Raw genomic sequence first — 16,570 nt, 5'->3', positions numbered from 1 at the left:
AAACTAAACCATATAAATCAGTGGTTCTCAGGGTTGGTCCAGACCTGGACCCACTATGTATGTTGGGTTTTGGTACAGCCAGACTTTTCATCTGAGGTTGTTTAAACTTGAACTTCAGCTTAATTTAACACAACACTTTCCATTTGCTCTGCCTTTGAATTCTTCAGTTTCAGTAACTCTGTGTCCACTCTTTGAACAGTTAGGACCCAAATAATTTTACCAGCCAGTCTATAATTGATTCAATTATAAATGCGTATGCCTATTGTATATAATGGCTTTAATATGACCAAGTGACATTAAAATTGTCGAACTGAGAAACAATTAGTGGCTTTTTTTCTCATTCAGAGTTCGCAGCAACGGTTGAAAATTCATACACCAGCATACACAATGGTTTTGGAACCACTGCTATAAATGGAAGTAGGAACGAGTTACTAAATGTGAAGGGTTTAGCAGTCCGTCACGGACTTCGATTCAGGGGACAGGAAATGAAAGCAATAGTACGGGAAATATGGCGGCGCCCTGTAAACATACCAATACCAAACTCGAGAACTAGTTGCCTCATATCGCTTTAACTAACAATAATTTAATATGGCTACATCCAGCAGGGTTAATTAGTAAACAGGCTAATCATTATTCCAAGACAAAATGTGGAAAAATGTCAAGTATGTTCAGCCAAAAGGATTTAGACAAATAGCAAGTATTGGTATGAATTTACTCGCTCCAAAAACATGTTGTTTTGGACTATGGCGGGTCAGACGGATTTTATCGAGCTACAACAGCAGTGTACATCACACGGACCATTCTGTCCAGAAAGAGTGTAGAACGGAACCACCTTGGAAGGTTCTGTTCTTCGGAACGGACGAGTTCGCCGTGGAATCTTTGAAAATTCTCTATGCTTCAAGGTACTGCACAGTAAATGTTTCATGAGCCGTCGTCGAACATTTAAACTGCCAGCTAATATTTTTTATGAATATCTCGCTAAATGTTGGACAAGTTCAGAGAATTAACAGAGCTGCACATCGCCAGCTAAATTGGAAGCTAGTTATGTTTGATTCCTTTCCCTGTGTTCGTGTACCCGTCTTGTCACAGACAGGAGTCTAGTGGCAGAATCGTGGAATCCCTTGAAGTAGTGACCTTAGACAAGGACCTGCCCGTCAGGAGATTTGCCAGTGCGAATAACCTTGTGGTCCATGACTGGCCGCATGTACATCCGCAAGGACGGTTCGACGTGGGTGTGGTCGTGTCTTTTGGCTGTCTGCTTCGGGAGGGTCTGATCCGTCAGTTTCAGTAGTACGTATTTATTTACCGCCACGTTAATTGTTGTTGAGTGCAGTAAAGTCGCCAGTGTCAATTGTAAGTGAGATGTCCTTAAATGTCTGTTCTATCTCCGCCTCCTTGGTGTGATCCCAGTCTGTCTGTGTTTTTCCTTCCAGCGGGATCCTGAATGTTCACCCTAGCCTTTTACCCCGGTGGCGAGGCCCAGCCCCGGTGTTCCACACTGTTCTTCACGGAGACGCTGTCACCGGAGTCACCATCATGCAGATTAGGCCCAACAGGTATCCTTTCTCCAACAGAGAGCGGCCACTAGGCTTTCAGGGGTTTCACACGTTCCAGGTGATGATGGATCCAGGCTCTATTCTGTAAAGGGGAGATGAGGTCTATTTTCATCAGTGTCAGCCTGATCGAGACCATTCTGAGGATCTGAATGTTTCTTTGTTAGCATGGGTGCTGAAGGGTTGCTGTTTCCATTAATGTGTGCCATTTATCTTACAACTGTCTGTTTTGTTGAGTCTACTGCAACTACACTGCAATTAGATTGTGTACTTCTCATGAGAGCACACCAATATTAATGTCTGTGTTAAGCCATGGTGTGACCCACTGCTAAATGTGTTGCTGTTTCAGGTTTGATGTGGGCCCTATTCTCAGTCAAGAAGTCTGCCAGGTTCCAGAGCACTGTACATCTGAACAGCTGGGAGCCAGTTTGGCCACTGTGGGAGCCTCTTTGGTCAGTATGATCAAACTGATTATTGTGATGTAATAGGTGAGAGTCAGCAGTGGCAGGATGTAACCATGACCTCAAAGTACACAAAACCACCCGAATACCATTCACCTAAAGAGACATTGCTCTAGCTAGGCTGGCAATGACTATTTTCCAAGTCTTGGGGAGTGAAGTCACTTATGACAGCCTGTACGGCACAGGAAAACCAACTGCAGTCTGCTACATTGATTTGGGAATTTAATCTAAAGATTGAAATCCATTACTTCTTTGCCTGCTTGGAACACACCACATTAAATCATAAAGATTTAATCTGTTTGCAATGTGAACTTTTAGCCATAGGTGTGTTCATATTTGTCCTGTAATGCAGAGCAGACTGATGTTTGTTAAATGTTCTACCAACAGTTAATTGAAACCCTGAAAAATCTTCCGGAGAGAATAGCAAACAGGAAAGAGCAGTCAAAGGAAGGTGCTACTTTGGGTAAGGTCCAGTCTCTGCATCAGATCTCTTAACCCATCACAGGCCTGGAGGTTTAGCTGGGGCTGAATGAAACTCAGTGGCTAGTTTATCAGATTAGCACACTAATGGGATGTAATGTGTGTGTAAAAAAATAAGTAAATGTACATATGAAAATGATAGGTTAGTATTTGAGATCTGTAAGTCTGTGAAATGCAATTCCAGGCCCAGCTCCTCATTAAAGCCCATCTTACTGGGTCCTATACCCCCTCCCCTCCACAGCCCCCAAAATCAACACGGCCATGAGTTGGGTGATGTGGGAAGAGCAGACCTGCGATCACATCAGCCGTCTGTATCGTGCTATCGGCTCACGGGTAATAACTCAGTCTTTTTTAATGATGCTGATAATAATGCTAGTGTTAACACAAGGGTTGTGTGTGCATGCTAATGGGGTTCCGTCCGATAGGTCCCACTAAGAACCCTTTGGATGGGAGACTTCATAAAGCTTTTGGACTTTGTGGGGAAATTCAGCGTATCAGAAGCTGGTAAATACTGCATGTGATGTACTTACCTGTATGTGTGCTTGTAGACTCAGATATTGAAGCTGCTCTTTGAAAATTTTTTAAAACGCAACTTGTTGACTTATTGACAGAAGACAGAGCAGTGCCAGGATCCATACTGTTCCACAAGGAGTCAAACACACTACTTGTTCGCTGCAAGGTATGATTGCTGTATGTATACTGACGCCACTGTTTGATTGCAGAATTGGATTAATTCATGCCTTTCCAACTGGTCAGGTAAGACCTATGAAATGACTAATTTTGAGCATCTCAATTGCAACTTTACTCTATCAGAACATTTCTGCAATGTGCCTGACACTCAAGACAGCTTTAACTTCCACATACTAAGCTGGGAGTTTGTCAATGATATGGTGCTTCTAAATATTTAGGCAAAGAGGTACCAGGCATTTTTCTGTAACACATCATGTAATGGTATCTATTCATAAGTATACTCTGACAGCTCACATGCAGGGGCGTTTCTCACAAGAGCTCTGCTCTGGTAGGGAATCCACAGCCTTTTGGTCCAACCCCAGTCCCTGCACCAGTGTTACTGAGGACAGTGAGGAAATCTTTCTCCATTATGCAGAACAGTGAGCGAGTCTGTCCATTCTAAATGCAAATCCTCATTCTCTCTTTACCAGGATGGCTGGGTGGGATTCAAAACAGTGATGCTGAGGAAAAGGCTTTCAGCTGCAGATTTTTACAATGGCTACCTTCACACCTTCTTCATAAAGAGACATTGCCTACAACACCAGCACTGCCTGTTTCAGAGCAAACTGGCCCAAACCAACGAACAGCCTTCAAGACTGACCCCTCCCAGACTGGGTGCACACACAACTGGAACAGTTTATCGCTCAAAAGACTGAACTTAAACACGTTTGTGCCACAAACATATGCCTGTTTTAAGGCGGTGTTGTATAATTATTAGCCCACATTAGCTGACCATGCCTGAATGCAGTGGTAGGTGACTCAGTGAGGAGAAGGGAAACTGGCTTGATACAGTTAAGCTCAATTTTAATGGGGAGAAGAAAAAAAACATTTTCCCAGAAGATTGTGACATTGCTCTGTACACCAGACAAGCTTATTTTGCTTGGGCGTAACCTCTCTGAATTGCTATGACTCTTGAAGTGTGTGCAGTTTATCAATTTTGGTAAAGAGCAGAACTTTGAATCAGCTTTTCTGATTGGGCAGAAGCGATGAGCTGCATCAGCTGTCTCACATGTGGAAGTGTGTGATCTTTTTTAGTGTCACCTTTTACTGGTGACCAGGGCTAATAAAACAGGGTTGAGACAGAATGACAAGTCCATGCCAGGGTTATTAAAAAATGCACAAAACAGGGCCCAGGTGGTAACTTTGCGTAATGGCTGTGGTAGATTCCGCTTTACTCCTACTGTCAACTCGCAATTCGTTGTCCCCCCTGTATTTAGCTGCATTTAGAATTTCTAAAGTTCTACCCAGTCTTAAAAAGAGACCACCACAATGCACTGAGATGTAGGCTACCGGAAAATTGAAACGTGGCAATTTTTAAATTGGAACAATTTATTAAAGGGTTACACATTGTAAATGCCAAAATTGGGGGATACATATTTTTTGTGCAATTTGTCCTGTAGGTGGCTTGGGAAAAAAAAAACACTTTCAGTGCAGGAATAACCCTGCATGCATTGCTGCCAAACCAGAAGAAAATTAGGAATGTTATCACATGGAGCTACTTGGTTCCAGTTTGACACCTGTGTGCACGCACGCACGCACACAACCAAATTTCAATAACCTTGAGGACGGCCTCACTTATTGGCTCTACCCTATGTGTAGCTTAACCACTCCCTTGATGCTGCAATAAAAAGCCTACATTATTAAAGTTCCATGATCTCTCTTAGTCTTACATACACATGCATTAACACTCCAATAGCATGAGCGATATACAGAAATATAAACTAGTTCTCTGTACAACACAGAAAAAACAACTGAATAAAATTACATTTATTCAATAACCCATTATTGATGTACCGAAAATCAGTACTATCCTTTTGAAGTGGGGACATACAGTACAGAGTTTAGAAAGCATAGAAATAAGAGCTAGAAGTAAGAGGGATAACTTGTGCAAAATATTCATGATTAGCATACAGACCGTGATGTAGCATACATAAACTGGGCAAGGTGCTGAGAACCGGCCGTGCGTAATAGTGTTAAACCGCTATAAATAAAATATAAATACAAATCTTCATAGAAGCATGAGTCTGCATGTGAATTCAAAGGGCAGTAGTGTAGCATAACGGATAGAGAACTGGGCTTCTCTGAGGTTGTAGGGTCAATTCCCAAATGGACCACTGCTGCTGTACCTTTGAGCAAGGTACTCGACCTGAACCGATTCAGTAAAAATCCTCTAGACCTGGATCTAGATAAGAGCATCTGCTAAAGTCCAGAATACAGTGCAATGAATTCTAATTCAGATTACACCACGATACATTTACCTTTTAAAACACATTAGAGGCTTTTCTGATTTTTTTCTGTTCAGTGCACTGGGGTCAGGGCTGTGATGCAGTGGAGTTGAGAGCTCCCGTCTTACAGAGAGACTTGGACACTTTTGAGAGCTCCCGCTGTGAAAAGGGGTAGACGCATTTAAAACACAATCCTGCAAAATGCAGGCAATGCAACAGTCACAGGAGGAGTTATGTTCACAATACAATGCAATAAATACAAATTATATAGTTTAGAATTGAATATTGATAAGGATATAGCAAGTTAATCTGTAGAATTCTCATATGCACCAAATCATTCATGGAAATGGACTTAACATACACAGGCTAAATATGTACACTTACCCTACATTTTTAAATATACCAAAACGATAAAAGAACTACAATCACACGAATGTATACATTTACAGCCTACATTTTGTTTTTAAAGCTTTGAAGTCCGCTGTAACAGTTATGAGGGCAATGCAAGGAATGCAACTCTAACCAGAGGCATCAACCGGCTTTGCACTACCCATTAAAAATGTCTTCGGGACATGGGGATTCCTCCTGCTGTCCCTATGTTGGAAGCGTTTAGCAAAATAATGGCAGGACAAGGCGAGACTACAAATATAACGTATGACGTGTAGAGGTTATACATATAATGATAAATGTTTTCAGGAAACTTAAATTACCGCAAATTCGGAATAGGTGCTGGCAACAGAGTTTATGCTGACATTACGCTGTGGGGTGGCTGGGCTTCCTGAGGCTCCGCCCACTTCTTTTCCGTTCTGGGGAGTGAGGTTCTCCTTGTTGTGCTCAAGGAGGCCAGCGCGTGGTGGACGGCCAGGGCGACCCGGGGTTCGAGCAGTCGGACCCTACAGCAGGTTGGATAAGGGTTATCAGCACTTCCAAAGGCCTCAGTCCATCTAATCACAAAGCCCGCTGCACTCAGTTTTCAATAGCTAATTTCATCCAATTACCTTTGTCTCTTCGCTTTGGCACCCAAAGTCACAGACTATGTTAATACAAGTAAACAAAGTAATGTTGCTGCTGTTGCTGATAATGTAAGCCCAAGCTTCGGAGTGGTTAGACCGAACCTGGCGGTTTCAGAGAGATCCGAATCGGACCCGACTGACCTTGCAGACGGACAGGGTGGGGCGGGGCCCCGGGGAGAGGCACAGGGTTCCCCAGGCAGTGCGCAGGGTGCCGTTAGGGGCGGAGCTAGAGACGCTGCAGGTGCCATTGAGCTGGGGAGACGCAGCGGGTTAGTGACAGACCCTCTGATGTCCATGTTAACGGGATAATTCACTTTCTAGAGTTTTCCCTGTTGTGTCAGTTTCAGTGTATGTTTTCAATTGGCTCAGATAGTATTCATGAGCAATGAAGGATATTTTAGATACTTGCAGATGTTTCCGTTGACCTGCTGGCCTTATAGTGGCTGGTATACGGGTTTGTGGTTAAAAAAACCCTTCAAGTAAATTGTACAGTGACACTTCCAGAGGCTATACATATGAACACATTCATTTCATAGCATTTCCTCACTTTCTTTACGTCCTTCCTCACATGCAAAAATCGTCCAGACAATTGAATGCCCTAAAACTGAACTATCGTAAAACTCTTGAAAGTAAACCATCCCTTCAGTACTCCCAGCATAACCCACAGTGAAGAATACCAACACCTGCACGGAAGCAGAGGAAGCAAGGCGGAGCTCCTTCGCCCAAGGCCCCAGGCCTGCCGTGAGCGAGGCCGAAAGTGGTGGTGCGCGGTTACCTTGCGCGTTTTCCCCGGCGTTCCGCTTCCCGGGAGCTTGTGTTTTGACGGGGTCCGCTTGACCGTGACCGTGCCGTACAGCATGTCCTCCTCCGTCTGCCGGCTCTTCTTTAGGTGCTGCCGGATGACACAGCACCTTTAATGCACACTGCTCCGTGTGCCGCATTGCTTTTTCGATTAAAAGTAATTACATCTTTTACCCTCTCCAATTTCTCCCTCTCTTTCTCGGTGCGATGGAGTTCCCAATGCACCTCCACAAACTGCTGGAAATTCTGGCCCCTGACCAGGAACTCTTGACCCTCCTGCTCCTTCCAGGCATCCATCTGCGCCTTCAGCTTCTTCTCCAGCTGAACACGAAAGGGCAGAAGCACCATGTTACCACTGATCACAGCCACAGAACCAGGGTCACAGGCAGTCGCTTCGCTGGCCAGGCAGCTCACCTTTGTCAGGCTTTTGAGCAGTTCGGTCCTCTGCTTCTCCTCTTTCAGAAGGTTCCCCCCTCTGTTGATGAATCTGGAAGGATCTGTTGCTTTTTTCTGCGTAAAATAACATGCATATTTTATCCCTCCATTATTTTTCATTACAGGTATTTAGCAGACGCTCTTGTTCAGAGCAACTTACACAACTTTTTACATAGCATTTACATTGCATCCATTTATGCAGCAGGATATATATGAAGCAATGCAGGTTAAGCACCTTGCCCAAGGTAGTGTCCTACCTGGGAATCGAACCTGTGACCTTTGGGTTACAAGACCAGCTCCTTACCCATTATACTACACTGCTGCCCACATTAAAAGGTGTCCCACTGAAGCATGGACCCTTTTCCTCACCTCAAGCTCTCGGAAGAGCTTCCAGCTGTCCTCCCAGCGTTGCACGCCGTCAAACAGCTCTCTGTGGGCCTCGTAGCGCTGCTTGAGCTGCAGGAGCTCAGCCTTGTGCACAGCCAGCAGCTCCTCTGTGAAGTCATCTACACAAACACAGCGTGACTGTAACCCCCCCAGTGACAGACCTACACAGGTAACGCTTCTCCACCTACACCACACTTACCACTGCAATGCAGAGTGCAGGCCTGCCGCTGCTCAGCACTGAGAAAGCACAGGTCCCAGTAGCAGGCCATCTCCACCCGGATGTCCTTGATTAAGCCCTGAATGCGATCAAGCTTCAGCTCCTCCAGACGACTCAACTCTGCTTGCAACTGTGGACGGGGGAAAACACGTACTGAACTAGCTGGCAACACCAACTAACCTGTGAAGCACTGAAAATCATGCTATGTAAAAATGTTGTGCAAGTCGCTCTGGATAAGAGCGTCTGCTAAATGCCTGTAACGTAATGTCTGAAGCCAACTGCAGCTCAGTGCAGGGCTGACCACAGACAGGGGAAAAATGCTACTCGGGCACACGAGGCTCTACATGATGTGAGATTGGCCTCATGGTGTCCTTACAGCCTCCAGGTTCCTCTTCTTGGAGCTGGCCATGTGTTGGGCGAGGACGTCCCTCTCCTCCTGGCACACCTCCAGCCGGTCCCACAGCTCTCGGATCCGACTACGGCAAAAACCGCACCGCTCGGCGGTCTCCGCCTTCCGCTTTTCCAGCTGAACAAGGGACAGCGAGGGGTTACCAAGGTCAGCCCACCAGTCTCATTCCAGCTCAACAGAGTAAAAGGGACAGATGTGTGTGTGTTACCGTGCTCAGCAGCAGTCCCAGAGAGGCGAGGTTTTCTTCGGAAAGGCAAAAAGCATCCTCGTCCTCATGAACCACGTCCCTCTCGAAACTAGTGTCCGGTAGCTGCTCCAGATCTTCCATGCATAAGATAATCTGCTTCTTAAGGCCCACAAACTCACTGCGTCTCCTTTCCTGAACACACACACATTAATGTTATTGCAAACCCTCTAAACACACACACACACACACAAGTCTCAAACACCATACATTTTCTCTTCTCCTCTGGTGTGCTACTCAGTAGCATTTCAGTGAGGGCAGTTAATGAGTTCTGCACATGCTCATTAACAGGAGGCATTTGGTGACCTTTTCTGCAGTGAGGCTGGCGAGGTGCAGGCGGAAGTCCTGCAGCTGCTGTAAGGAGGGTACGGCTTGGTCATCGCATACGAGGCTGTAGGAGTCCACGCACAGGATGTCACACAGGTCCTGGTCCTGCTCCCTCAGGGTCTTCAGCTCCTGCATCCTCTGGCTCTTCTGCTTCGTCAGAGCCTCCACTCTTGTCCGAAGGTCCTTATCCACCTGCAGCATTGTGCCGCTGCGCTCCTCCTGCCAACACACAGTCCAAACTCACAATCTGCTTTAATTAAACTTCTACAATACTGTCTCACTAATTCACAGCATCCTAAACACAGCTCGGTTATTTTAAATGTTTCCCCTTTCAAGCAGCTGTAGATTGGACAAGAGTACGTTACCTCAGGGGCGGCTGTAGAGTGGACCAAGGTATCTTACCTCAAAGGGGGACAGCTGAAGTTCCCTGCACAGGGTGTCCAGCTCCCTGCGACACTTCTCTATGCTGCCCCGTAAGCTCTTGCGCAGGTTCTCCTCCTCTAATATCATCATATCCAGCAGACCCTATGGACACAATGCACATTGTGCCCTTCAGCATTGCAGCTCTAGACATCAAAGGGAGGAAAGGCTTCCGCTTCACAACTCACTTTTATATAGTTCTTTACAGATTCGGTCCTCTGCACCCGCTGGTCCTCCGGTATTCCAATTTCCTCCCAGATGTCCTTCAGACGACACAGCGCTGCGTTCAGGCACGCCACCGACTCCGCTAAAAGCACCTCACTGCAATATGATTACATCAGTTTAGGCCAGTTAGCCAGCTTCCAAGTGCATTCAACTATAAGTAGAACGAGGCAAACGGTGCAGACACTGGGTGAAGTATTAATGCTAGCAGTAGCCCAACTAAACGAAGCTAAAGTTGATTCTATACTCACAGACTGACATTTGTCATTCTCGTTCCACCTTAAATCACCACGGCTGACATAGCGAGGCTTCCTGTTTTCATCTCTAAACAGTCTAATTTTCACCTTTGACCACTATTATTACACATGATTTTAGATTCCCACCACCCTTTTGCGTCTTTTATAATCTAGATTGATAGTCAGGCTAGGTGCCAATTTAACACGAGTGGAGTTTTACGACATGATTGCTAGATACGACTTCTGGGACCTCATTGCCATACGTGATTGTCTCTGCTCACCCGGTTTGTTGAATGAGTTCAATTTTGCATGTTCACGTTGTCAGCTGTCATAACAATAGTTTTTCATCAACCTCTGCCACGCCCCTCTTTGTCGCAATTATTTTGCCAACAAAAGAATAGTTTAGGCATGTACTTCCTAATCGATAGAAGCTACCTAGCTACAAAAATTGAAATTAGCTACCTGGTTGGCATTGCTAACGGCAATTAAGAATTAACGTTAGCTAGCTAGTCTAGACTAACATTACCCCAAACCCTGGCCAACGACCCATATATGTTTGTGGAACGGTTATGAAAGACCAGAACCTTTTATTCTACAATGAATAGCTAGTACTGGTTCTAAAAACAGCCTGTCGATACTAACGCAGATTCGCAAACATTAGGTAAAACAGAAGAGAAACATCATAATTTGCTAATTTAGTCATACTTTTAGCTACTGTAATCCACCCTGTCTAGCTGCAACACCGTTTACGTTAGGCTAGAACTAGATTAGCTGATTTAGCTGACGTTAGTTTAGAAAGATCACATTTAAGTTAAATTAACTACACTACCGACCTTCGTCTCATTGCGAAAATCCTCGTGTCTGTTGCAATTTGTGCTCTACTTCGCTTTAATGTGGTAAAACAGAAAAGTTATACTATTCTTAACTATGTTCAGCTTTTCTGTGATTAGCCTTTCGATTCAAATTCTACATCCAAACATTGCGCTGCTTCTCATTGGCTAGCCAGCGAAAGCAATTTCTCAAACAGAGACAGGGGGCAACCCGTCATACTCCGAAAACCACGCCCACCGGAGGGGAAAACAATCGGCGCCAAGGGCTGAAACGCTAACAAAATACCTGTAGCTAGCTAAAAACATTAGATTTAAGCATGTCAAATGATTATTTTAGCACCCTATGTCTACCTGCGTTAGTCTAACCCTAGCTTGCTACTTCAGTGTAGCGACAACGTTATAATGGTCTCTGAAAAACGGTATTTGCCTTTGGCTCGGGGGGCTTCTGGTGAAACTGATGCAGAAATTAACCGTAGTTTAAACATGGCAGCTAGAACTTAGCTAACGTTAGCTACTTATTACCTGCATTTCTCCAAAAAACCTGTTTTGTGATATTTCTTGACATCAGCCATGTTGCATTTTTCTTTTCTTTTTTTACATTTTACAATTACACTGGATTCCCACTCGAAGCAATCAAGCGTTCACAGTTGTAACCCAAGTCGACTACGGCATATGGCAAGCCGTTTTAGCTTTAATTCATTTCTAGAGGATATCGCAAATTCTAACTAGTTAGAATGCAAATTCTTGATATCAGAAATTCAATTGTAACTAGTTGTGTATTTCTGATATCAGAAATTTGATCAGAAAGTTAAAATGCCAGTTCTTGATATCAGAAATTCTATTTTAACTAGTCAGATTGAAAACGTTTCTCATTCATTTCAATGAGAGTTGGAATTTGACCTAGTTAAAATGCCAATTTCTGATATCATAAAATCAATTACTGATATCAACAATATAATTTCAACTAGTTAGAATACCTATTTCTGATATTATGAATTCAATTTTAACTAGTTAAAACTTGAATTCTTGATATCAGAAATTGAGTTGTAACTAGTTAAAATGGGAATTCTTGATATCAATAATATAATTTTAAGTAGTTTTAATTGTCAAATTTTCACTAGTTAAAATAGGAATTATTGATATCAAGAATTGTATTTTAACTAGTTAAAATTTAATTCTTGATATCAAAAATGAAAGGTCCCATTGAAATGAATGGGGAAAACGCTTGAATTATAACTAATTACAATTGAATTTCTGATATCAAGAATTTGCATTCCAACTAGTTAAAATTGTATTTGTGATATCCTCTAGAAATGAATTAAAGCTAAAACGGCTTGCCATAACCCGCAGTGTTAAATTCACCCCCATTTACTTGTCCCCCCTTTCCCCTCACATCGCATCAATTGATCTTGATACCCACTAGGCTACTCCATATTTTCGATTTCTTCCTGTTTTACTCCTCAAGTAAATCAAGTTAAAAAAAAAAAAAAAAACCATGGCGGAACCTGGGATAATACTAGAGTTCAACAAATTTCTGGGCACATTTAAAAAAAAAAAAAAATCCACTTATTCAAGGACCCTGAATGTGGAAATAGTTCACTCACCCCGTAATTTAAGAGCGCTGAAATATATTTTTTAAATGATTTTTGTACCATGATTTTAAACTAATAGAAAATATGTTTTTGTCATTGCTGTCAGTGACTAATGTATCCCAGACCTTTGTCCTTGTTTTCTTTGGCTACATAGTTTTGTGAAATCTCTGATGAGCTCCAGAGGTGACATTAATTTAATATCAATGGTTTTTATTATCCTCAGTCAACCAAACCCAATAATATTTCTTATTATTATTACTAACCTTTATTTATGCAGGGTAGTGAGCACGCGTGCTCTTTTGCAGCAACACTTTGTGAACATCATATATCCCCCCCCAAACAGCCTAACCTGCATGTCTTTGGATTTAAAGAAGGGTGGGGAACATTTCAAATATTTTTTTTATTTAAAAAAAGAAAAAAAAAAACAAGAAAAGGTTTTGTCCATGAGCCTGGAGCAGGGAAGGGGTGCTGGTAAGGTGGCAGCTGGCTGCGGGGTTCAGCGCAGTTTAACATGCTCAGTTCGTTAGAGCGATAAGAGCTTCCACCACGTTGCCCATGTGTTCCCGCAGACTGCGCTCGGCTAAACCCCTTGAGATTTCCATCTCACTCATCTGCAAACAACAAACAGTGATTTGAGAAATTCATATGGGCATCTGGTTCTCAGGGCTGTATTCTGAAATGCAATAACGCACTTGTGACAGTATGTGCTGGCATGCATACTGGTGAGCATGTAACACAAAGTACACAAATCAGCCATATAACAGTGTCTATATTGAGTATGCAATTTCATATCATCATCCTGCCAGTATTTTATGTGTACATATAAAATGCATTTATTGGACTTCTGAACTGTTTCAGAGGCCATTAAAATTGGTTTTTGTTTCAAAGCAATTTGAGAAACAAACCACTTGATCCACACTCGTACAAGAATTACTCAAGTGGGGTCACATTGTAAGGACCTCTGGAATGATAAATGGAAAACGTATGCATCAATTTATACTTTCTACATATTTTAAATGCTCCATTCATCAATCAGTACTAAATGTAATTTTGAGTTAGCCTTGTTTGACTTACTATAAGTTCTACGTCTTCCTTCTTGATTGTGACTTTGGCGAGCTCTTTCTCTCTGCAAAGGAAAGATGTCCGTCAGGGGAAAAAAATAACGCACACAAACACTAAGTCATTGTTCCTGTAGAGATGCTGTTTATCAGAAATTCATCTATAAATAATAGGTGAATAGAAATAAAATACCTCTCTTGTTTGGCTTTCTGTTCCCTTGAGCGCCTGTCGCCAATCACTGACATAGCCTGGAACCCAGAACAAATTAGTCTAAGGTTAATCGAATTAAAATGCTAACAAATACGGGTCTGGTTAGCTACGAGGCAATTCAAGACGAATTCAATATTTATAATATCCACTCCATAAAAAATCATGTCAGGGGAAATGACTGAATGAAACGCCCAAGTTAGCCAACGTTAGATAGCTCGCCTAGATTTTTGTTTGTTTCAATAAGGCTGACCACAGCAGGTTATGGGACACATAGAACGTGAACGTTTTCATTTTGGCTAGTATTATTTTTACAGTACATATATTAGTAGCCGGTTAGCCACCATAGATCTTAACGCGTTAACTAACCAGCCAAAGATCCCACTTTTGCGTAAGGCACCGGTTGTGCTACTTGCTAACGTTAGCTATCAGCTGCCTAGCGTTGGTTCAATCGCGACATGTGTTCTGAAGGACTTTATTACCGTTTCCAGATCAGAGCTTAATATTTCTTTCTCCTCCGCATAGTCGGTAACACGCTCCAAATCTGCGGCGCCGCTGTCATGTTTTCGAGGTTTTTCTGCCGGTTTTTCAGTGCAATTCTCTTCGGCTTCCAAATCCAAATCCACATCACCTTCGGCTGCCATGTTTGCTGATGGACGACCGGAACTAAAAGAGAGCACAACTTTGGTAGACGGACGGAAATGGAGTGAACAGTCTTGTCACGTGATCGCGAGTCTACTTTTCTCATTTTTTCAATTTGGAAGAAATGTATGGCATGATTCAAAGAAGGGAGAGCACTTTGAAATAAAACAAGGTACAATGTGTTAAATATTCATGACATAAGAAAACGGCCAAAAATTATTTAAATGGAAAACGTTCAAAGCCAGGACACGTTTTTTTTGTCTTTTTCAGCTTCCCATTATGTTGATCATTGTCATTACTTTAATGTTCCCTTTAGAATTGCATGTCATCTTCATAACACCAGCAATAATCTCAATAGGACTGTGGGCACGGGGTGTCCAGTTAAAACAGAGCTCAGTGAATTTGCACAAATCAATTGCTGATTCAGTTCTTTAATTTATTTGCTGTAATGATGGAAGTTGCCCTGACATCGACTCTGAATATGACCTCGACCAAGACAGTGACCATGCTGCCACGTTTAACTTCCTCTTATAGCCAGAAGAGTAAGCAAACTACCTTTAAACTACATAGGTCATGATATCTTGGAGTAACAGTGGTTGCCAAAGGGCTTACAAAGTGGAAATGGACAACACGCTGTAAGACATAGGACTGCCTGCCTCCCACTTAATGTGAAATGAATGATTTGGAAGTTTTTTAGATTGTTCCTTACTGACTACCTTATTATATTAGAGCTTCATTTTTAGCATAAAATGTGCCTTCACATGACATGCTTTGGACAGTCTAGGCATGACTGAATGAAGCTATGCATTTTAAAAACAATGAGGTTATTCATAAACATTGATGGTGACAACTCTGCATTTTGCAAAATCTGAGAGTTGTTAATATCAAGGGGCTTAGGTTTTGGAGCAGGGAACACAACAAAGTAACAAAACCGTCAGTTCAGAGATCAGTACATGAGACAAAACAAAGCTTAGCTTTCATTGCACAATTGCAGTATATAATATGTTAATAAGTTACTTTTAGTTGTGTAAGTTATTTTTTATTGTGGGTTTATAGTATAATAGCAAAACTGAAATTACAGAATTCTGTAATAAAACTGGTGACATCCTGTTATTTGTACAAAACCAGTTCATAGTCTTACTCTCACACAGCTGGATCGCTACAGCCCACAATACCTTTGGAAAGTCTAAATTGGGATACAAGATAAACTGGGGTCCAAATCCAAAATTCCCTCAGTGAGATGCAGTGACTCAGACATTAATTTTGGGTGAAGCAGCACTAGTTACAAATATCTCTTCAACCAAAACAAACAGAAATGTATATAGCATTCATAAACTCAACTTCATTGCATTGTTTTCTTTGTATAATCTTCAAAACTCTGGAAAAAAAAAAAACTAACAGACAAGTGGTAGCACTTTATTGACCTCATGGTAGATGGTAAACTGCATTATCAGAATAGGATTTAGAGACTTCACAACAGATGCAAGGGATGAATGCCTGTCTTTCACTTTACACTTTGGCAAAATTAACCTTCTTCTAATGAAGCTTTTGTATTGCAATTGGGATTCCTGAAGGGAGTGCTATCGGTTACTAAGAGATTTTGCTTTTATCATTAATGTGTAAATGGTATCCAGCTATTCAAACAGTCTTGCTTAACTTATTTTCATCCTCCTTTGTAATTGTGTGTAACCATTGTCTTGGTGTTTTGTCTCTGTCTCTGTTTATCAGTGTGTGCCCTTTATCTCACAAAAAGTGGATTATTTGATGGGGAGTTGGTAGCACTAGGGGGAAGGAAATAGGGGGAGTGGGAGGGGGTGAATGGACTCTATGGGAAATTGATTATCGGACTCTTCTCTGACTGAGATAGTGTATTATTCCCTTGGGAGTTATAATTATTATAAAAGAAACTATATTTTCAGTGCTAAATATACAAGGTGTTGTAATGTACATTGGAATGACCTGAATAAATGGTTTCACAAAATTATACACATAATTATTGCTATTAATATTGGAATCAGACATCTATTTTTTACAGTCTCTGATAGGGACGCTGTGTGACTGTGGATGGGGCAGCAACTGCA

The 16,570-nt window shown here is 42.3% G+C and overlaps 3 protein-coding genes across 9 annotated transcripts; 1 reads left to right on the top strand and 2 right to left on the bottom strand.

The window, feature by feature from the left end:
- Positions 1-437: 437 nt before the first annotated feature.
- mtfmt (mitochondrial methionyl-tRNA formyltransferase) lies at positions 438-4,872 on the top strand. 3 transcript variants are annotated; one of them, XM_064312102.1, is made up of 9 exons: positions 438-902; positions 1,090-1,290; positions 1,434-1,556; positions 1,903-2,005; positions 2,402-2,477; positions 2,736-2,827; positions 2,920-2,998; positions 3,217-3,250; positions 3,655-3,775. In XM_064312102.1, the coding sequence occupies exons 1-8, from the start codon at positions 646-648 to the stop codon at positions 3,225-3,227; spliced, it is 942 nt and encodes a 313-aa protein (XP_064168172.1). In that variant the 5' UTR covers positions 438-645; the 3' UTR covers positions 3,228-3,250; positions 3,655-3,775. The 3 variants fall into 3 exon arrangements, with proteins under 3 accessions (XP_064168172.1, XP_064168171.1, XP_064168170.1); XM_064312100.1 differs by lacking the exon at positions 3,217-3,250 and adding an exon at positions 3,106-3,173 and having other exon boundaries at positions 440-902; positions 3,655-4,872; XM_064312101.1 differs by lacking the exons at positions 1,090-1,290; positions 3,217-3,250 and adding an exon at positions 3,106-3,173 and having other exon boundaries at positions 3,655-4,872.
- A 318-nt stretch (positions 4,873-5,190) lies between these two features.
- On the bottom strand, positions 5,191-12,981 carry LOC135241582 (protein regulator of cytokinesis 1-like). Of its 5 annotated transcripts, none has more exons than XM_064312098.1 (14): positions 12,845-12,981; positions 9,890-10,022; positions 9,684-9,806; positions 9,261-9,500; positions 8,919-9,089; positions 8,678-8,827; positions 8,284-8,431; positions 8,067-8,203; positions 7,677-7,772; positions 7,437-7,583; positions 7,237-7,353; positions 6,603-6,713; positions 6,159-6,341; positions 5,191-5,607 (listed from the first exon to the last, which is right to left on the bottom strand). In XM_064312098.1, exons 3-14 carry the CDS (start codon positions 9,792-9,794, stop codon positions 5,536-5,538), a joined length of 1,683 nt encoding a protein of 560 aa, XP_064168168.1. In that variant the 5' UTR covers positions 9,795-9,806; positions 9,890-10,022; positions 12,845-12,981; the 3' UTR covers positions 5,191-5,535. The 5 variants fall into 5 exon arrangements, with proteins under 5 accessions (XP_064168168.1, XP_064168166.1, XP_064168169.1 ...); XM_064312096.1 differs by lacking the exon at positions 12,845-12,981 and adding an exon at positions 10,993-12,027; XM_064312099.1 differs by lacking the exon at positions 12,845-12,981 and adding an exon at positions 10,441-10,949.
- On the bottom strand, positions 12,963-14,532 carry LOC135241588 (huntingtin-interacting protein K). Its single transcript, XM_064312107.1, has 4 exons — positions 14,330-14,532; positions 13,833-13,888; positions 13,656-13,707; positions 12,963-13,192 (listed from the first exon to the last, which is right to left on the bottom strand). Exons 1-4 carry the CDS (start codon positions 14,489-14,491, stop codon positions 13,097-13,099), a joined length of 366 nt encoding a protein of 121 aa, XP_064168177.1. The 5' UTR covers positions 14,492-14,532; the 3' UTR covers positions 12,963-13,096.
- Between the last annotated feature and the right edge of the window lie 2,038 nt (positions 14,533-16,570).

The sequence above is a fragment of the Anguilla rostrata genome, chromosome 16 (genome assembly GCF_018555375.3).
Source record: "Anguilla rostrata isolate EN2019 chromosome 16, ASM1855537v3, whole genome shotgun sequence".
NCBI lineage: Eukaryota > Metazoa > Chordata > Actinopteri > Anguilliformes > Anguillidae > Anguilla > Anguilla rostrata.
The sequence above is the reverse complement of the archived record's forward strand: the minus strand, read 5'-3'. Positions and strand labels throughout refer to the sequence as shown.